General features: G+C 49.0%; 4 protein-coding genes across 9 annotated transcripts in view; 2 read left to right on the forward strand and 2 right to left on the reverse strand.

Moving 5' to 3' along the window:
• LOC105684315 (ribulose-phosphate 3-epimerase) overlaps positions 1 to 13,992 on the reverse strand; it is a 135,391-nt gene that overhangs the window by 94,273 nt on the left and 27,126 nt on the right. The gene's annotated exons all lie outside the window — the stretch shown is intronic.
• Positions 147 to 6,830, reverse strand: LOC105693252 (aminopeptidase N). 2 transcript variants are annotated; one of them, XM_012413064.3, is made up of 15 exons: positions 6,568 to 6,830; positions 5,130 to 5,505; positions 4,712 to 5,022; positions 3,996 to 4,154; positions 3,347 to 3,646; positions 3,075 to 3,258; positions 2,856 to 3,012; positions 2,682 to 2,763; positions 2,399 to 2,582; positions 2,027 to 2,234; positions 1,667 to 1,944; positions 1,204 to 1,403; positions 817 to 1,128; positions 667 to 748; positions 147 to 556 (listed from the first exon to the last, which is right to left on the reverse strand). In XM_012413064.3, exons 2-15 carry the CDS (start codon positions 5,484 to 5,486, stop codon positions 407 to 409), a joined length of 2,964 nt encoding a protein of 987 aa, XP_012268487.2. In that variant the 5' UTR covers positions 5,487 to 5,505; positions 6,568 to 6,830; the 3' UTR covers positions 147 to 406. The 2 variants fall into 2 exon arrangements, with proteins under 2 accessions (XP_012268487.2, XP_048514624.1); XM_048658667.1 differs by lacking the exon at positions 6,568 to 6,830 and adding an exon at positions 5,743 to 6,505.
• LOC105693248 overlaps positions 5,356 to 13,992 on the forward strand; it is a 21,039-nt gene continuing 12,402 nt past the window's right edge. For 3 of the 5 annotated variants that reach the window (XM_048658695.1, XM_048658697.1, XM_048658698.1), the window contains exons 1-2: positions 5,356 to 5,595; positions 9,803 to 9,992. The gene's annotated coding sequence lies outside the window, so the exon portion shown is untranslated. The other 2 variants (XM_048658696.1, XM_048658700.1) reach the window with 2 other exon arrangements.
• Positions 11,451 to 13,992, forward strand: part of LOC105693196 (organic cation transporter protein) — a 5,741-nt gene continuing 3,199 nt past the window's right edge. Inside the window, exon 1 of the mRNA XM_012412966.3 lies at positions 11,451 to 13,929. The gene's annotated coding sequence lies outside the window, so the exon portion shown is untranslated. The remainder of the gene's footprint in view (positions 13,930 to 13,992) is intronic.

A 13,992-nucleotide genomic window follows, 5' to 3' on the forward strand; every position in this document is an offset into this window, starting at 1 on the left:
AAGCATGTTGTCACCGGTTTGAACTTCTTCTCCTGCGGATTGTGAGTTCGAGCAAATCTATCAGACGATCGATTGTGTAGTTCCACTCAAATTCCTCGATCACCGTACGTACAGAATCGTAACGACGTGGGTAAAACAAGACACCGTTTATAGAGGTATAGATATATTGATATAATATATTTACAAATACTTACAAAAACCTAATTACCACCACGACCATCGAAGGTAGTTTATTTGGCGATAAACAATGATAATTGTTTGCTTAGCTTAAACATCAACTCAATATCAGCAGTTATTTCTGCTGCATCATTGAAATCACTTCACCTTGTAGACGCAGCTGTATAATGTCTTCGGACATTAGCAGGTAGTCTAACCTCTCCATCTAGCTCGTCTACATCTTGGTAGACTAGGCTGTAGCTCGCTTCAACCAACTCAGAATTGTCCCATGGTTACGCTCGAGCCACTTGATGTTAGCTTGAGCATGTTCCGCTGCTTGTTGTACAGCTCGCTTTGCCGTTCCAAGCTCGGCACTGTGATCATTTGCAAACTCCAAAAGCTATGAATGTAAATTTACAAAATGAGAAAAGATAATTCATGAAAATGGTCTGAGCTAATGAGTAGCTATGAGAACGGCGTATCATTTTGAAACAAATTAAGCACCCTTACATCATTGAGCTGATATTTGGCGTTTAATCTCTTTGTAGACGAGGTGATGATGCTGTTAAGATTTGAGAGCGAAGATCCCAGACTACAAAAATTTAAGATGATAAATCAACTGATCACTTTATACTCGTATGAACCTGAAGTTCAACTCACTACGTCTTTATCCGCGCCCATTCGTTTCTGAGGAAGTTGAAGGCAAGTGGCTGTCCGATTACACTATTCGATACGGATCCAAAGATCCTCGAAGCATCCTGCTTTCTGATACCAGAATTCTCAGTTACAGCCCAGTTCAAATATCTGCTCAGAATCCAGGTTTCTCTGCTGCAGCCAAGCGCATGAAGAAGCAGATCTTTCTCTGAGCCAACATTTGTGAGTTGGTACTGCTGCCAGGCAAAGTCCCATTCGATCTGCCCTCCAACCCGAATAGCGGTGCAATAAACGACACTCTTCAAGTTTGGTGAGATTCTGATAACAATTTTAACTCGGTTCAAAACAACGTGACGCTAATTCGGACTATCGCAATGATTCCCACACACTTACGGGTTGTTTTTTTCTGGGCTCGGGGTCGTACGCCAGTTGTGGAATTGTGTTACAGCATTTCTCACACAGTCCTCATGTCCCAAGCTACAAGCCCAGCTCAGCACACCTATGCGACTGTAAACCGTTAAATGTGGATCGCCAAGGGCATCGATGAAACCTGTCAGTTTATAGACGTTGTCGAGCAATTTCAATGCAAATATCTGAAAATTGTTATCGCAATGATATTCAAAAGCACATTTCAAGGAATTATAGTGGAATTCCCTAAATTCCTAAGATACAAGATTTTTATAAAAAAATCTTAAATCACTGTCGCATGAGATTTGCCGTAACACTAATTTCAAGTTTTTTTTAAGCAGAGACGGATAGCTGACAGCGTTGTGAGGCAGTTTAGCATCTAGTAAAATTGAGAGTCTTGGGGCGTCTTAAGCTACATGAATCAAGTAGTTTAGGACATAGAGTTTACCCGGAATCTGTCATATCCTTCGGCCTTCACGAGCATACTGTCCAGGTACCCCATCGCCGTGTATGCCGCTTTCCATGGCAGATATTCGCTTTCGTGAGCAAGGTACGAAGTAACATCTAAAGCAGTAGCATAGTCTATTTGGCCAGCTCTTGCGAGGTTCAAAGCATCGTCTACCAATTGTGCTCGGTTTATCGTGGAAATATTTTTGAACGAAGACTTTGAAAGTTCCTGAATAATGAGCCGCCAGTTTCGTTCGTCGTAATTCACACGGTAGTAGCCTTGAACAGGTAAATCACTATTAGTCTTGTACGTTTCACTCGATAATACCGAATAATGAAAAATGAAAATGATCGAACGTACCAGTTTCTTGTACGTTGAATATCATCCATTCATTTGAACGTGCTTTCAGATTGTGAAGAGTTAGAGAAGGCTCAGCCTCCATCCAGTGGGATGGTTTTGTATTTTTAAAGTTCAACTCATTCTGCGATGTGAAAGTAATCGGTACCCACCACAGCGGTTCGTTACCCGACTGCGAGGTAGTGGTACTATTTTGTAGAAGGAAGCGTTGCTGTAAGTACATAAAATGCATTGATTTACATTCATCCGATGCATCCTCAAAGCTGTTGATGGCAGAAACCAAGATGAGACGAAAAACAATTATAATTTGACCGTGCGATCATGACCACGCCATCTTTTCCATAAGCTGTTCATATTTTCCGTTGAATGATTTACCTGCGTCAAGGTTGCACCGCCTCTTTCGTAATCTCTAATAACCGTGACCACCGGAAATCCTGTCTGCAGAGTCCAGGTATCCATTATCTGTTTAACCGTCGTACGTTGATCCAGAACTTTATCTTCATGCGCTTGTTTCGTCAGTGCATCCCACAGGTCATTTTGTTCCGCGCTTTGGTAAGCTCTGATTCAAAGAGAAAAGAAACACACCGTACAAAACAAAAATTGAAAAAAAAAGTCAACAATAAACATATATCACGTTGAAAGTCAGAAAATAACTAACTTTTCTCTCAAGTAATTGGTGAGTCCTCTTTTGAAAACGTCAGTGGTGAGAAAATGATCCATCATACGAATTATCGATGCTCCTAGAGAACAAAAATAATTGCATGCAATCAGGTTTGATCGGTTGAGCGTTAGGACCGGTGAAATTTTATGCCTGGATAAATAATTAATTCACCCTTCGCGTATGAAATTCGATCAAAAATTTCACTAATTTCGTCAGGATCACCGACTTTTACGGATATTGGGTGAGACGACTCCAGAGCGTCCAGCCCGAAAACGTTTTGCACTTCGTGAACAACGAATTGTTCAAGGACCCTCCAATCCGGTTCAACCTTGAGCGTTGAAAATATTCTGTTACCGGAATCGTTTATGGATAATGTTCGAATGCACTTACAGAGTCCATGCCGAGGTACTCGACGTAGCTGGCAAATCCTTCGTTAAGCCAAAGATCCGTCCACCAACTCGGTGTTACCAAGTTACCGAACCACTGATGGGCGAGCTCGTGAGAAACGACCGTTGCGACTCTCTGTAAATTACTGCTAGTCGAAACGCTCTCTTGATAAAGCATTGCAGTCTCTCTGGAAAACAACGAATGGCCGTCAGAATTTTCTGTCGACTCTTTCGCGTGCCTCAAAATAGTGTCTAAAAAAATATGACGCGTTTTACCTGTACGTAATCAGACCCCAATTCTCCATTGCACCTGCCGAGAAATCGGGAAGAGCGATCATGTCCATTTTGGGTAGCGGAAACTCGATTCGGAAATAATCTTCGAAATACTTTAATATCTTCGGGGCGATTTCTAAACTGTACAAAGACTGATCGAGAGCCTCGCTTCGAGCCCAAACGCTAACTTTGCCATCCTTCGATGTCATTGTTGCAAAATCTGATACTACGAATGCCACCAGGTATGTGGACATCGGTACCGACCGTTCGTAGCGGTCCCATTCGTAGGTCGGCAACCCGGGGCTGAAAAATTATCATTTCAATGCAAAACACATTTAAAAGCCGCCGTCCATTTTTCGACGCGATTATTTTCTCCTTCTCGAGTTGCGTCTCAATGAACACGGTACAAGTATGCGGAGCGCGGAAAAATTGATTCATTCATTCAAATCGAACCGACGAGCAAAATGAAAGTGTCACGAAATCAAACGGAAAAAAGAATTGTTTGATTTTGAAAGTTTTTCGAGTTTTCATTTAATTCCGGAGGCAATCAGTTTTTCGCTTAATTCTAACATTTTGAAACTTAATGTTGCAGGAATTGGCAACCAAAGACCGAATCTAGTGAAAATTCAACATCGTTAGGCTAGCCACTCACATCGGCCTGCGATCGACGGTTCCTTTCATGTTGGATATGGAAGTCATGTTCTTTGGACGTGCGATGCTAATTTCGAACTGCGCCTTCAGGGCAGGCTCGTCGAAACAAGGGAATGCCTGTCTCGCATCTGTGGGTTGAAATTGCGTGGTTGCAATCCATCTACGGATGAAAAGATTCGCATGATAAAAAAAAAAAGCACACTTTCAAATCTACAATTGCGAGCTTCACTTGGACGGTAGAGATCCAAAAGCTCGAATTTTTCTTCTATCGAGGGGAAACGAAGCACGATTTTTTCACCCCGAATTTTTTGAACCCAGTGTCACGGCAAAGCCATAGATATGAACGAAGGATACGACGCTCTCGGATTTTTAAAAGTTGATTGTCTTCCAGGTCTTGACATCGATCGTGCCCATTACGAAGCGAGATGTTCATTCTTTCGTCATCGTTGATAGATACGAGGTTGGCGTCAATCGGATGTATTTCTACGGGGGAACCACCGCTACGAGCACTACAAGTTTTGGTAAATTTTTTTTTTTTTATTCTCCCTCAGCCCCATCGTTTGATTCGGAAAAATATGAGAAAAATTTCAATGACCGTGCATGCGATCGCGAGGGGTAACTCTTTCAACGGTCGGTAAAAACACGACCCGACGACCCGACGCGACCATTGAAGAAATCGATTTTCTTTTTTTTTTTCACCACAAGCTGTTGCCTCACCTCGTCTGATTGCCGACCGTGTAAGAACTGCGGTAAAATCCTTCCAGGTAGTCGTTCAAATATCCAACGAACTTAAGATTCACCGTGTACCGCTTGCCGGCCTTCAATAAATTCGACGTGTGAATGACGTGAAACTGTCTGAGCGTGTCGTTGGTTTGTTTCTCAACGCCAATGTCCTCCGTCTGTTTTCGAATCGTTCCGTCGTCCGGTAGGTAGATTTTCACCTTCGTAGCCGCCTCGTCGATGTCAAGATTCGTCGAGTGAAGCGTAATATTTTTCGTATCTTCGGTAACGTTGACCAAAATTTCAACCTACATTTTTATTCGTTTCATTAATTTCGTTGAATACCGTCACACGCTCCTACCGAGATGTACGTACGTACGTACACGACGATTAACAGGTTTCAATTTGTCCTCACCTCACCGTTGAAGGTGAAATTTCCCGGCCAAATGAACGGCGTTAATTTCAACCGGTACAAAACCGGTACAACGGACCTCGGTAATCTCAAATCAAGTTTTTTCCCCGCAAATCCAGCGGCGCCAAATCCTTTTCCAATCTTTATTCCAGGCATGCCGGCTTCGCGATTCCCGGTACGGGAAACAGAGTCGGCACACGGCGCAAAATGGTAGACCAACAGAGCCGTGACGACGACGGAAAGCAGGAAAAGTGTACCGAGCAAAAATCCACCGCATCTCGATACGGTACATCCACGTTTACGGCCGAACGTTGTCGTGTGAGCGTCCATCATTGCCAGCACTTCGCGGGATTGTGTCATCGAATTACGCGCCGCTGACCTGTGCGGAAAATTACGAAGGATGAGAAGGAGAAAACATACGCTAAATAACAAACGACCAGAGCGGGGATCTCGATCGCACATCCCATCGGTAATCCCTTTCATTTTTAATCTTAATCGTGGAACGATATTTCACAAGATCACGCGGGCAAATTTCCATTCGCAATATCGAAGCTTCCCCCGGGTGAGCGTCGAAAATATTTGCACTCTTTCTTTGCCCGCGCACACGTCTGGTTACCTCACCGTGTCTGCGCAGCTGCGATTTTTCGTCATTTAGAATATGCCGCGGTTCGAACAAGTAACAATTGGTTTCATCGAAGTATACGCGCGATTTCGAATGCACGCGACTCGGCCGGATTGCGGATAAAATCATCGTCGTAGCGACTGCTGTTTATAATCGGACAGATCGGTCCGTGCGCACGTATACCCAATGTGTATACGTGCGCAAAGGTGTTACGCGGTATCGCGCGGGTCAAGGTCTCGGCGGATCTTCCCCCCGTTAATCGTCGACTCTTCCGTCAAAATTGAAAATAAACAACGAAACACCTTTCGCGAGCCTCGGGCGATACAGTATTCCTGCAGCTACGATAATCGGTTCGTTCGGTCTTGGCGCGGGTCATTTTTAAACGAATCGCCTCTACACGAGACACACTTTCCAACGGTGTCGCCGAGATTTCGCTCGTCGAGTTCCTCGACCTTGTAAAAGCGCGCGTACGAACGCGGCGCGTAACTATCGGCCTCGTCCCGTCTTACCGTAAATCAGCCCGACGTTTCGATCGTGAAACACGATCGAAAGTTTACCGGGAAATCTTCGAATATTGTTCGTCCTTTCGCTCGCTCGACTAAAATCAGCAGAGGCTGCAATGTCTCGAACAACGTTCGCCGATAATTCGAGTCATCCAACGGACCTCGCCAACCGATTTCGCGAAAATTTTGCACGCGGCAAAATTATTTGTTCACGGTAAACGTGTCGCAATTTCGCGTATCAATTAGCGCACGTTGCGATCTCCTCATTTTTGTTCTCTCTCCATTTCTCATCTTCCGAACGAAAGGGGGTACTCACGCAACGGGATCCAAAAAGTCGTCGGCGTACTCGCGCAATCGTCGCGCAGATCCGCGCTACCTGTGCAATCGTTACGCTTCGGTTGTCGCTTCGGGCGGATGGAACATTTAATTTCTACGATAATTTCACGGGAGCAAATTTGACGGAGGGGGGGGGGGGGGGGGCCGGGGGCGGGGGCGGGAAATAGAACCGGTATAATCGCGGTGAAAAAACAACGTGTAAGATTGTCGATTATTTCGGATGTGGGTACGCACGACACCGGCACGAGCAGCTCCGATCGCGACCACCGTCACCGCGCAACTGTAAGATCCTGACTAACGAGCGACCGGCCTCCGGTTTCGTAGCTATCGAACCCGCATGACGCGATCGCGTTGTCGCGAACCAATCGTGACGAAGAAAAGGACATTCGTAAGCGGAGTATCGTCTCCCGGATTTCCAACTTCCGGCGGTACAAGGTGTACGGAATTAGACGGGGCGAAATCGCCGCGACGCGCAGGGGAGGGAACCGGTGAACACCGAGGCTTCGCGGCGGGGGTCGCGAGGGTCCGACGGAACGACGGCTGTTCTCAATTTCTCCGTCGTCTCGATCCGTCGTCGCGGACGCACGCGGTGGCGCGGGTCTCGTCGGAACAGGTAACGGTCACCGGCTGTCGGAGTGTCTCGAATTTTCGCGACGACGATTCGGAAATCCACCGGGGCATCGCCGCCGCGCGGCAGCGAGACCGTTCCGCGGAAGAGGGCGATGGCCTTGCCGTAAAATACGCGCACACCTGCGAAGGGACGTCGTCGTCGCACGGAGGAACCGGTTGAGGACATTGTACAAAAAACGAGGCGAGATCTTTCAAAATTACCGTTGCTCGCCCGACGCAACGCGACACTCGATCGCGTTCACGCTCGTCGAACGAGACCGCCGACACTCGCTTGGGTTCGCCCGACTCCGAAACCGACTCCGAAAGCTCGTCGAATTATTACCCCGTGGGCACCGCCGCGGGACGGCCGCGGTTACAGCCCCGGCAGCTACGGCAACGAGCGGCGGAAGTAGAATCCCGGTGCCCGGATCGAAGCACCACCTCGTATTCGTAATCGTTACGAGGGACTTTCTCTCCCCCTCGGAACCTCTTTTTTTGCTCACACTCGCGCCCTTAGCTCGAGGGATGATCCGACACGCGTTCAACGGAACGGATTCGTATTCGATGCGACGATCCTTGGCCAAATTATGCAACAGTCTCCGTTTCGCTCACCTGCCGTTAGAGTTGTGGCTCGTCGGTGTGGCTCGTCGGCGTGGCTTGTTATTACAATTGGATACGCGCGGTGCAGAATTTCAGCGGTGAACGCCGCGTTTGCTTAGCGGTCGCTAAACGTTTTCGTACGTTGTGCGGTAATGTTGCAACCGCGAGGCATTCGGATTCCGGTCGTTCGGATCACCGTCTGCAAAGCTTTCGAAAATATCGACAGCACGTAATTCCAACGTCGCTATACTTATCTCTCCAGGCACGTGTTCCGCAATCTTTTCCGCGTTTCTACAAGTAGACGAATTACACAGCTGTGCGGCACGTACCTGGAAATCGGCTTGGGAAATCGGGAGGAAAATTGCAGCTGCGCGCAACAGCTCCGTAGCAATCGATCGACGGCGCGTGTCCATTTTTAGTAACCAATCGCCGGCGTTGGTCGATCGGTTGCGGATAACTCTGAAAATATCACGACGATACGACGACAAAATCGAAAGATGAGCGTTTTTTTTTTTTTTTCGCAGACCGACGCGAGCGTACGTCGATTCCTTGCGTCCGTTTCCGCCGCGTCGGGCCCACCGGTTTTTTGTGAAACGCAGGTCGCGTTCGACGGGCGCGCCTTTCTCCATACGACACGGATCGTTGCGCGATAATAATAATAATAACAATAACAATAATATAGATTTCGAAGGTATCGCGTATCCTTTCGGACGAGAGGGAATTCTCCCCCGAAACGGCGATCTCTGTCCTACGCTCGACCGCCGTACCATGTTCACGCGTACAGCGTACGCTCACACTACAGTTGAATGTAAAACGACGACCTTCGTTTCAATCCTCGCACTGTTCAAAAGTTAAGCCGACGCAACGTCTCAATTGTTCTCGACGCGGTCGAACGTAGTTTATCGTCAGCCCGGAACTGCAACCGTGCACCGTAATCTATACGGTTGGCGATGCAACGACTAGACTGTAACGGCAACGATAATAGCGCTGCATCCGCGTTTCGCGACGCGCGTACGTTTTACTTCGTATCGCACCGCGGCCGGCCACGGGTTACGTTCCTCCGCTTTATTTTCTCACCTTCGTCGAGCGTATCGCCGAATCCGTACTTCGCAGTTGCCGCGAGTCCGTCTCGATTTCTCGCGAATGAAAATGCATTTCTCCCGCAGCGCATGCCGCCGCTGAAAACTGAAAAACTACGAGGACGTGGGTGCGCGGAGCGAATCCCCGCAGTTACCCCGAGTAATCTCTTCCTTGTCCTTGGAGCATCCCTTGGCGGGGGTGTGGGGGTGTGGGGGTGTGGGGGGAGCGTGTCGAATTAAAAAAAAATAAATAAAAAAAAAAAAACAACCAACGGCAGGGGTTGAAACTTTTTTCGCGTTCGGTGCGTAGAAGCTGACGCTCGACGAAGACCTCTGATTAGATTCGGTGTTAACGAGTCCGGCGGCGGTAGAGGCGGCGGCGCGGCGCGGGTCGAGATGAGAAAATATACCGAAGAAAATCGCAGGGGATAAGTAAATGAGCCCGCGAGTTACATCCCGAGACGATTAGCAGCCCCCTGTGGAGACGTTCGCTTCGCGTGTATACGTACGTACTGCAGTATACCTATACAGGGTGCGCTACTCGGGGGGGCCTGGCCGGGTTCCGACCGGGAAAGCAATTACGCGACTCGCCCCGTCGGTTTGGCACGACGACGACGCGACGACGACGCCTTCGGTTTCCTTGGTTTTGGAGAAAACGAGTTGCGAACCGCCTACCGAATCCTTCGTTAATTTCATCGAGCGATCGCTCCCGCTGCCGCTTGCCGGCGTGACGCCGTGAGATTGCCGAGTACGTGTCTTCGAAGGGTGTCCGGCAATTGTGAAGTTGCGCGCGTATTTTCACGCAGGGGACGCAACGTCTTCGTCGGCCGCCCCTTCTTATCGAGATTCGGGCGTTACCTTCGGGTAGACGATCGTCCGTCCCGAGTCACCCTCCCTCGGAGTAATATTGTCTCGCTCGATTTGCAGACGATCCGACGACGAACGGGGGAGGCTAGCGGCCGGACAGAGGGACGCCGAAGCATACGCGCGAAACGGCAGGGACCCGCGACTCTTCGTCGTTTCGCGAGAGGAGAGAGTCTACGGGAACATCACCCGGCTGGACGCGGCCGCAACGAACGAAGTGGAAACGGAATCCGGCGAGTGAAACGAAAAGCCGGTAATGAAAATTTAACGCCTCTTTCTTCCGAACGACCGACGAAGGTGAGTCTCGCCCGTTGCCTCGCCGACATCGGCCAGGTGAACAATGTCAATGGTCGGTTGCGAACAACGATGCGAAGTGTGCGGCGCACGCTCACGTCGTCTCGGACGTATCCGCTGTCGGGGTTGCCCGCGACGGTGGTCTTCGCGGACACCGCGAGCGGTAAGAGGATAGGGGTGAAAAGAATACGGGATACGCGTGGATTTGGTACACCTGTGGAGGATCGGTCGACCCTCGTCGAGAACGCGTCGCCGAACCGTCGAGAAAGGGGGGGGTGAGGAGGGCTTTTGGTCTCGGATTACCGCCTTGTCCGGGATCTTGTTACCGGAACCGGATACCGCACTCTCCTTCATTGTACCGCATCGCTTCTGTCTCGGGTGTGTTCTAACGGGGGGAGTTTTTTTTCCAGGCGCTGACGTTGCTTTTGCCCGGCCCACCGCACCGGCGTCGGAGCCTTCCGAGGCTTCCCTTCGCCGTCGTAGGATGCCAAGTTCAAGTTACAAAACGCCGGAGTATCGACGCGACATCCGCGAGTCTGCGAATCTAATTCTCACGATAGCGTCGCGTGTCTGGGAAATGTGAAATTCGCACGTGCGTCACCCGCGGATCTTGTTCGATCCGCGAGCTCCCGCGCCTTCGCAAGGGGGGTCGAGTCTCGGCCGTTCGCCCTGCAGGATTGGTGTGCGGTCCCTCGTTGGTTGAGATTGTCGTGGTTCGCGATCGGTTAACGGCTAACTTTGCGGTGTAAAAGTGGACCGAGTCGAGTAACGAGCGACAAGTGGATAATAGGGATTTAGATTTCCGAGTCGGGTCGTCGTTTGCTCGTGCCCACTTCGAGCTTCGAGCCTTTGCGCTTCGCGCTTCGAACCGGGACACTGACCTTTGCGACGCGACGTCTGACGTTGCGACGTACAACAACATTGCCAACGAGGGATCTCGATTGTAATTTTTCGAAAAGAGCGCTCGTACAACGCGATAACAGAGTTTTCCCCATCCCTTCGAACTTGGGGGTGTCCTTTGAAAGAATTCTACGAATAGCGACAACGCTGATTCCGATTGTACCCGTAAACCGGTGGCGTTCGTCGATTTGCAACAAAAATTACTCGTTTTAATTTTTGAAAAATCGTCGTCGTCCGATCGGCTCCTTCGTTACCGTCCGCGGAGTTCATTTTTTTTTCCAATCATTCGCGTACGAGACGTTGTTTCCCACGTTTGCCCGGAGATGGAGCCGCACAACGAAACGATCGCGTGTCGCGAAAGTTGTCACCGAGTACATGGAATTTACAAGTTGACCGAATGTTTTCGAATATTAAAAAATGTTAAAACCAGCGGTAATTCGGACCTTCCGAGTACTCCTCGAATCGTAAGTGTAACGGATAATCGAGCTTTCCGGTATTCGATGGCTTCGTGAACTACGTTCGACGGAGTTTTCGAGCTTTGTTTACACCCGAGGTGTGTTTACGTGGTTCCGTAACTCTCGGCGTACAAACGAAAGAAAGTCATATTTCTCTCACTCGAATGATTCTCTTCCGACGATTGAACGAAAAATTGTTTTCGACGAGCAAAATATTCCACGTGAGCGAATCGGCCAGACTTCCTTTTTCAAATAAATCTCACCTCTCTTTCGACAACGCGAGACGTTTTGCCGTTGAATTCGGAACTCTACGTACACGCACGTACGGTCCGAATATACGACTTCTGACAATTTTCCGAACACCTGACAAAACAAATCCATCCGATAAAAATGAGTATTACCCAGATACGATTTCATCCAAGTTTTGTCACCGTGCGAACGTTGAAAATTTCAGATCGGCGTTCGACTCTGCGACATTACGTAATAACCGGTACATTTCGGTTACACGTGACGTTACGTTATCTCACATTGTCGGCAGAAACGAGTAGAAGTCAGATCGGATGCGTACGAAAGAAGCTCGTCGAGAGTAGGTACGCGACGATTTTGTCTATTCGTGTTTATCGCAGTAATCAAACACGTCCGCTAAATCATTCAACTTGTACGTGTCGCGAGCTACAGCTGGCCTACAGCCGAAGCAAAGAAAAAACAGAAGGAAAAACACCGAATGAATATTCTAGAAATTCTTCGTTTTTCCTCCGTCGACGATCATTTTCTAGCTAACAAAGAAGAGCGCGGGGAAAAAGGACACGTGCCGTTGAAAATGTGTCCCTTCGACAACCGCGGTCCCCTAAGTACGACCGCGGTACTCGAAGGCCCGTTCGGTCGACCCTTCCCTCCTTCGGTTATTCGCTGTCTCGAGTCGCCGTAGATCTCGTCGTAGCCCGTCCGCTACTTTCTCTTTTGCTTCCCAACAGTCCTAAACCTACAACAATAGAACTTCGGGTACGGCGCAGAGTCCTTGAACCGGATTGAGGAGAGAATTCCAAAAGTAGTCGCCGTATACCGATTTGAAGTCCGGTTTTCGAGAGAAAAACATTAATGACGACGTGGTACATATTTCGCGCGCATGTTGGTGTTAAATTTTGGCGGCGGCAAAAAAGAAAGAAACCGAGAGTGGAACGGAACGAAACGGAAATCACGCGAAAGCCAAGTTCCAAAGAGTCTGATAATATTCCGAGCTGTGTTGATAACAGCGATAATAATAATAATAATAATAACAACAACGACAACAACAATAACAACAACCGATCTCGTCCGAGTTTATCAGCTGTAACACGGCGACCCACCGATACCGTCTCGAGCATCTAGGCGATAAGAGGGCGGAGATATTATACGCGTACACCACACGGTCACTCCGGCGCTAGGTTCGAACGAAGCGTCGAGAACGGGAGACGAACGGACGTAACGCCCCGAATATGATGCGTATCTGCCCTCGATCGGATCGGATCTGGTATTTTTCACTTCTTCCCTCTTCTTGAATATCGATCGATCTACCGTGTCCGACGTGCGCGCAGAGCAGAGGGACGTATCTATGAAGTAATCGCCGAGACGGTCCGACCGATTGGAAGAATGGAGAAAGAGACGGGAGAGATGTCGTCATCTCGCGGTGTTTGAAAACTATACATACACACAGTATAAACACGGTACCGCTGTACGTTGTACGTACGCACGTACGTGTACGGGCATGTGATATCGTCGGGAACCAACGTACGCGTACAAAAGTCAACGGATTGCGGTTACATTGAGCGAATCGCGCGATCCCGCTGCGGTGGAAAATTCGCTCGTGGTCCGTGCGAAGGGTTGACTTTTTTTTTCTTTTCTTTTTTCTTTTTCTTTTTTTTTTTTTTTCTTTTCTCGGATTCCGAGCGAGCGTCGTATTTCAAATAATGGCGACGCGCGCGTCGGCCTAGGTAGCTCGTTGGGATAGAATTAGCCCGCACAAGTTCTACTCGCACATCGCGTGGCGCGTCAAGGCGAGAAACAGGCATTCCAAGAGAAGTGGAAGAGAGAAAGAAGGAAAAAGAGAAAAAGAAGGAAATAAATATATTTCCGCCACGCCGGAGGCGTTACGCGCGGCGGTCGGATTCGTTCGAAGAAAGAGAAACGCGGTGGCGACCGCGTGGAAACGAGTGAGAGGATCGTCGAAGAATCGGCATTCTAGCAGTATCGCGGCAGCAGCAGCGTCTCAAACGGTACCGTCGCAGAGCGGAACAAGGGCCTGACGAAACGAGGAAAAAGCAAGGCGGTACGGCGGAAAAAAAGAGAACGGAGCAGTATACCGTTCTCCTTTTGCTCGAATGCCACTGGCGCTCGCTCAGACCTCGGCACGAGGTTGGTAACCCAGTCACCCAGTCCAGCGTCATTCCCCGGCTGGTCGGGAGCGCGAAGTGCGCACGTTGTCAACGGTGGTGAATACAAGTGCCGGTCGTTATTCGATTAGGGTTTCGCTACGTACACAGCCGCCGTACGTTATTATCGCAGGTAGGTGGGTAGCGGGTGGGTGGGTGGGTACGGTGATCGATGCGGTGAATAAACTTTGTTCGT

The sequence above is a fragment of the Athalia rosae genome, chromosome 7, assembly GCF_917208135.1.
Source record: "Athalia rosae chromosome 7, iyAthRosa1.1, whole genome shotgun sequence".
Classification (NCBI taxonomy): Eukaryota; Metazoa; Arthropoda; class Insecta; order Hymenoptera; family Athaliidae; genus Athalia; species Athalia rosae.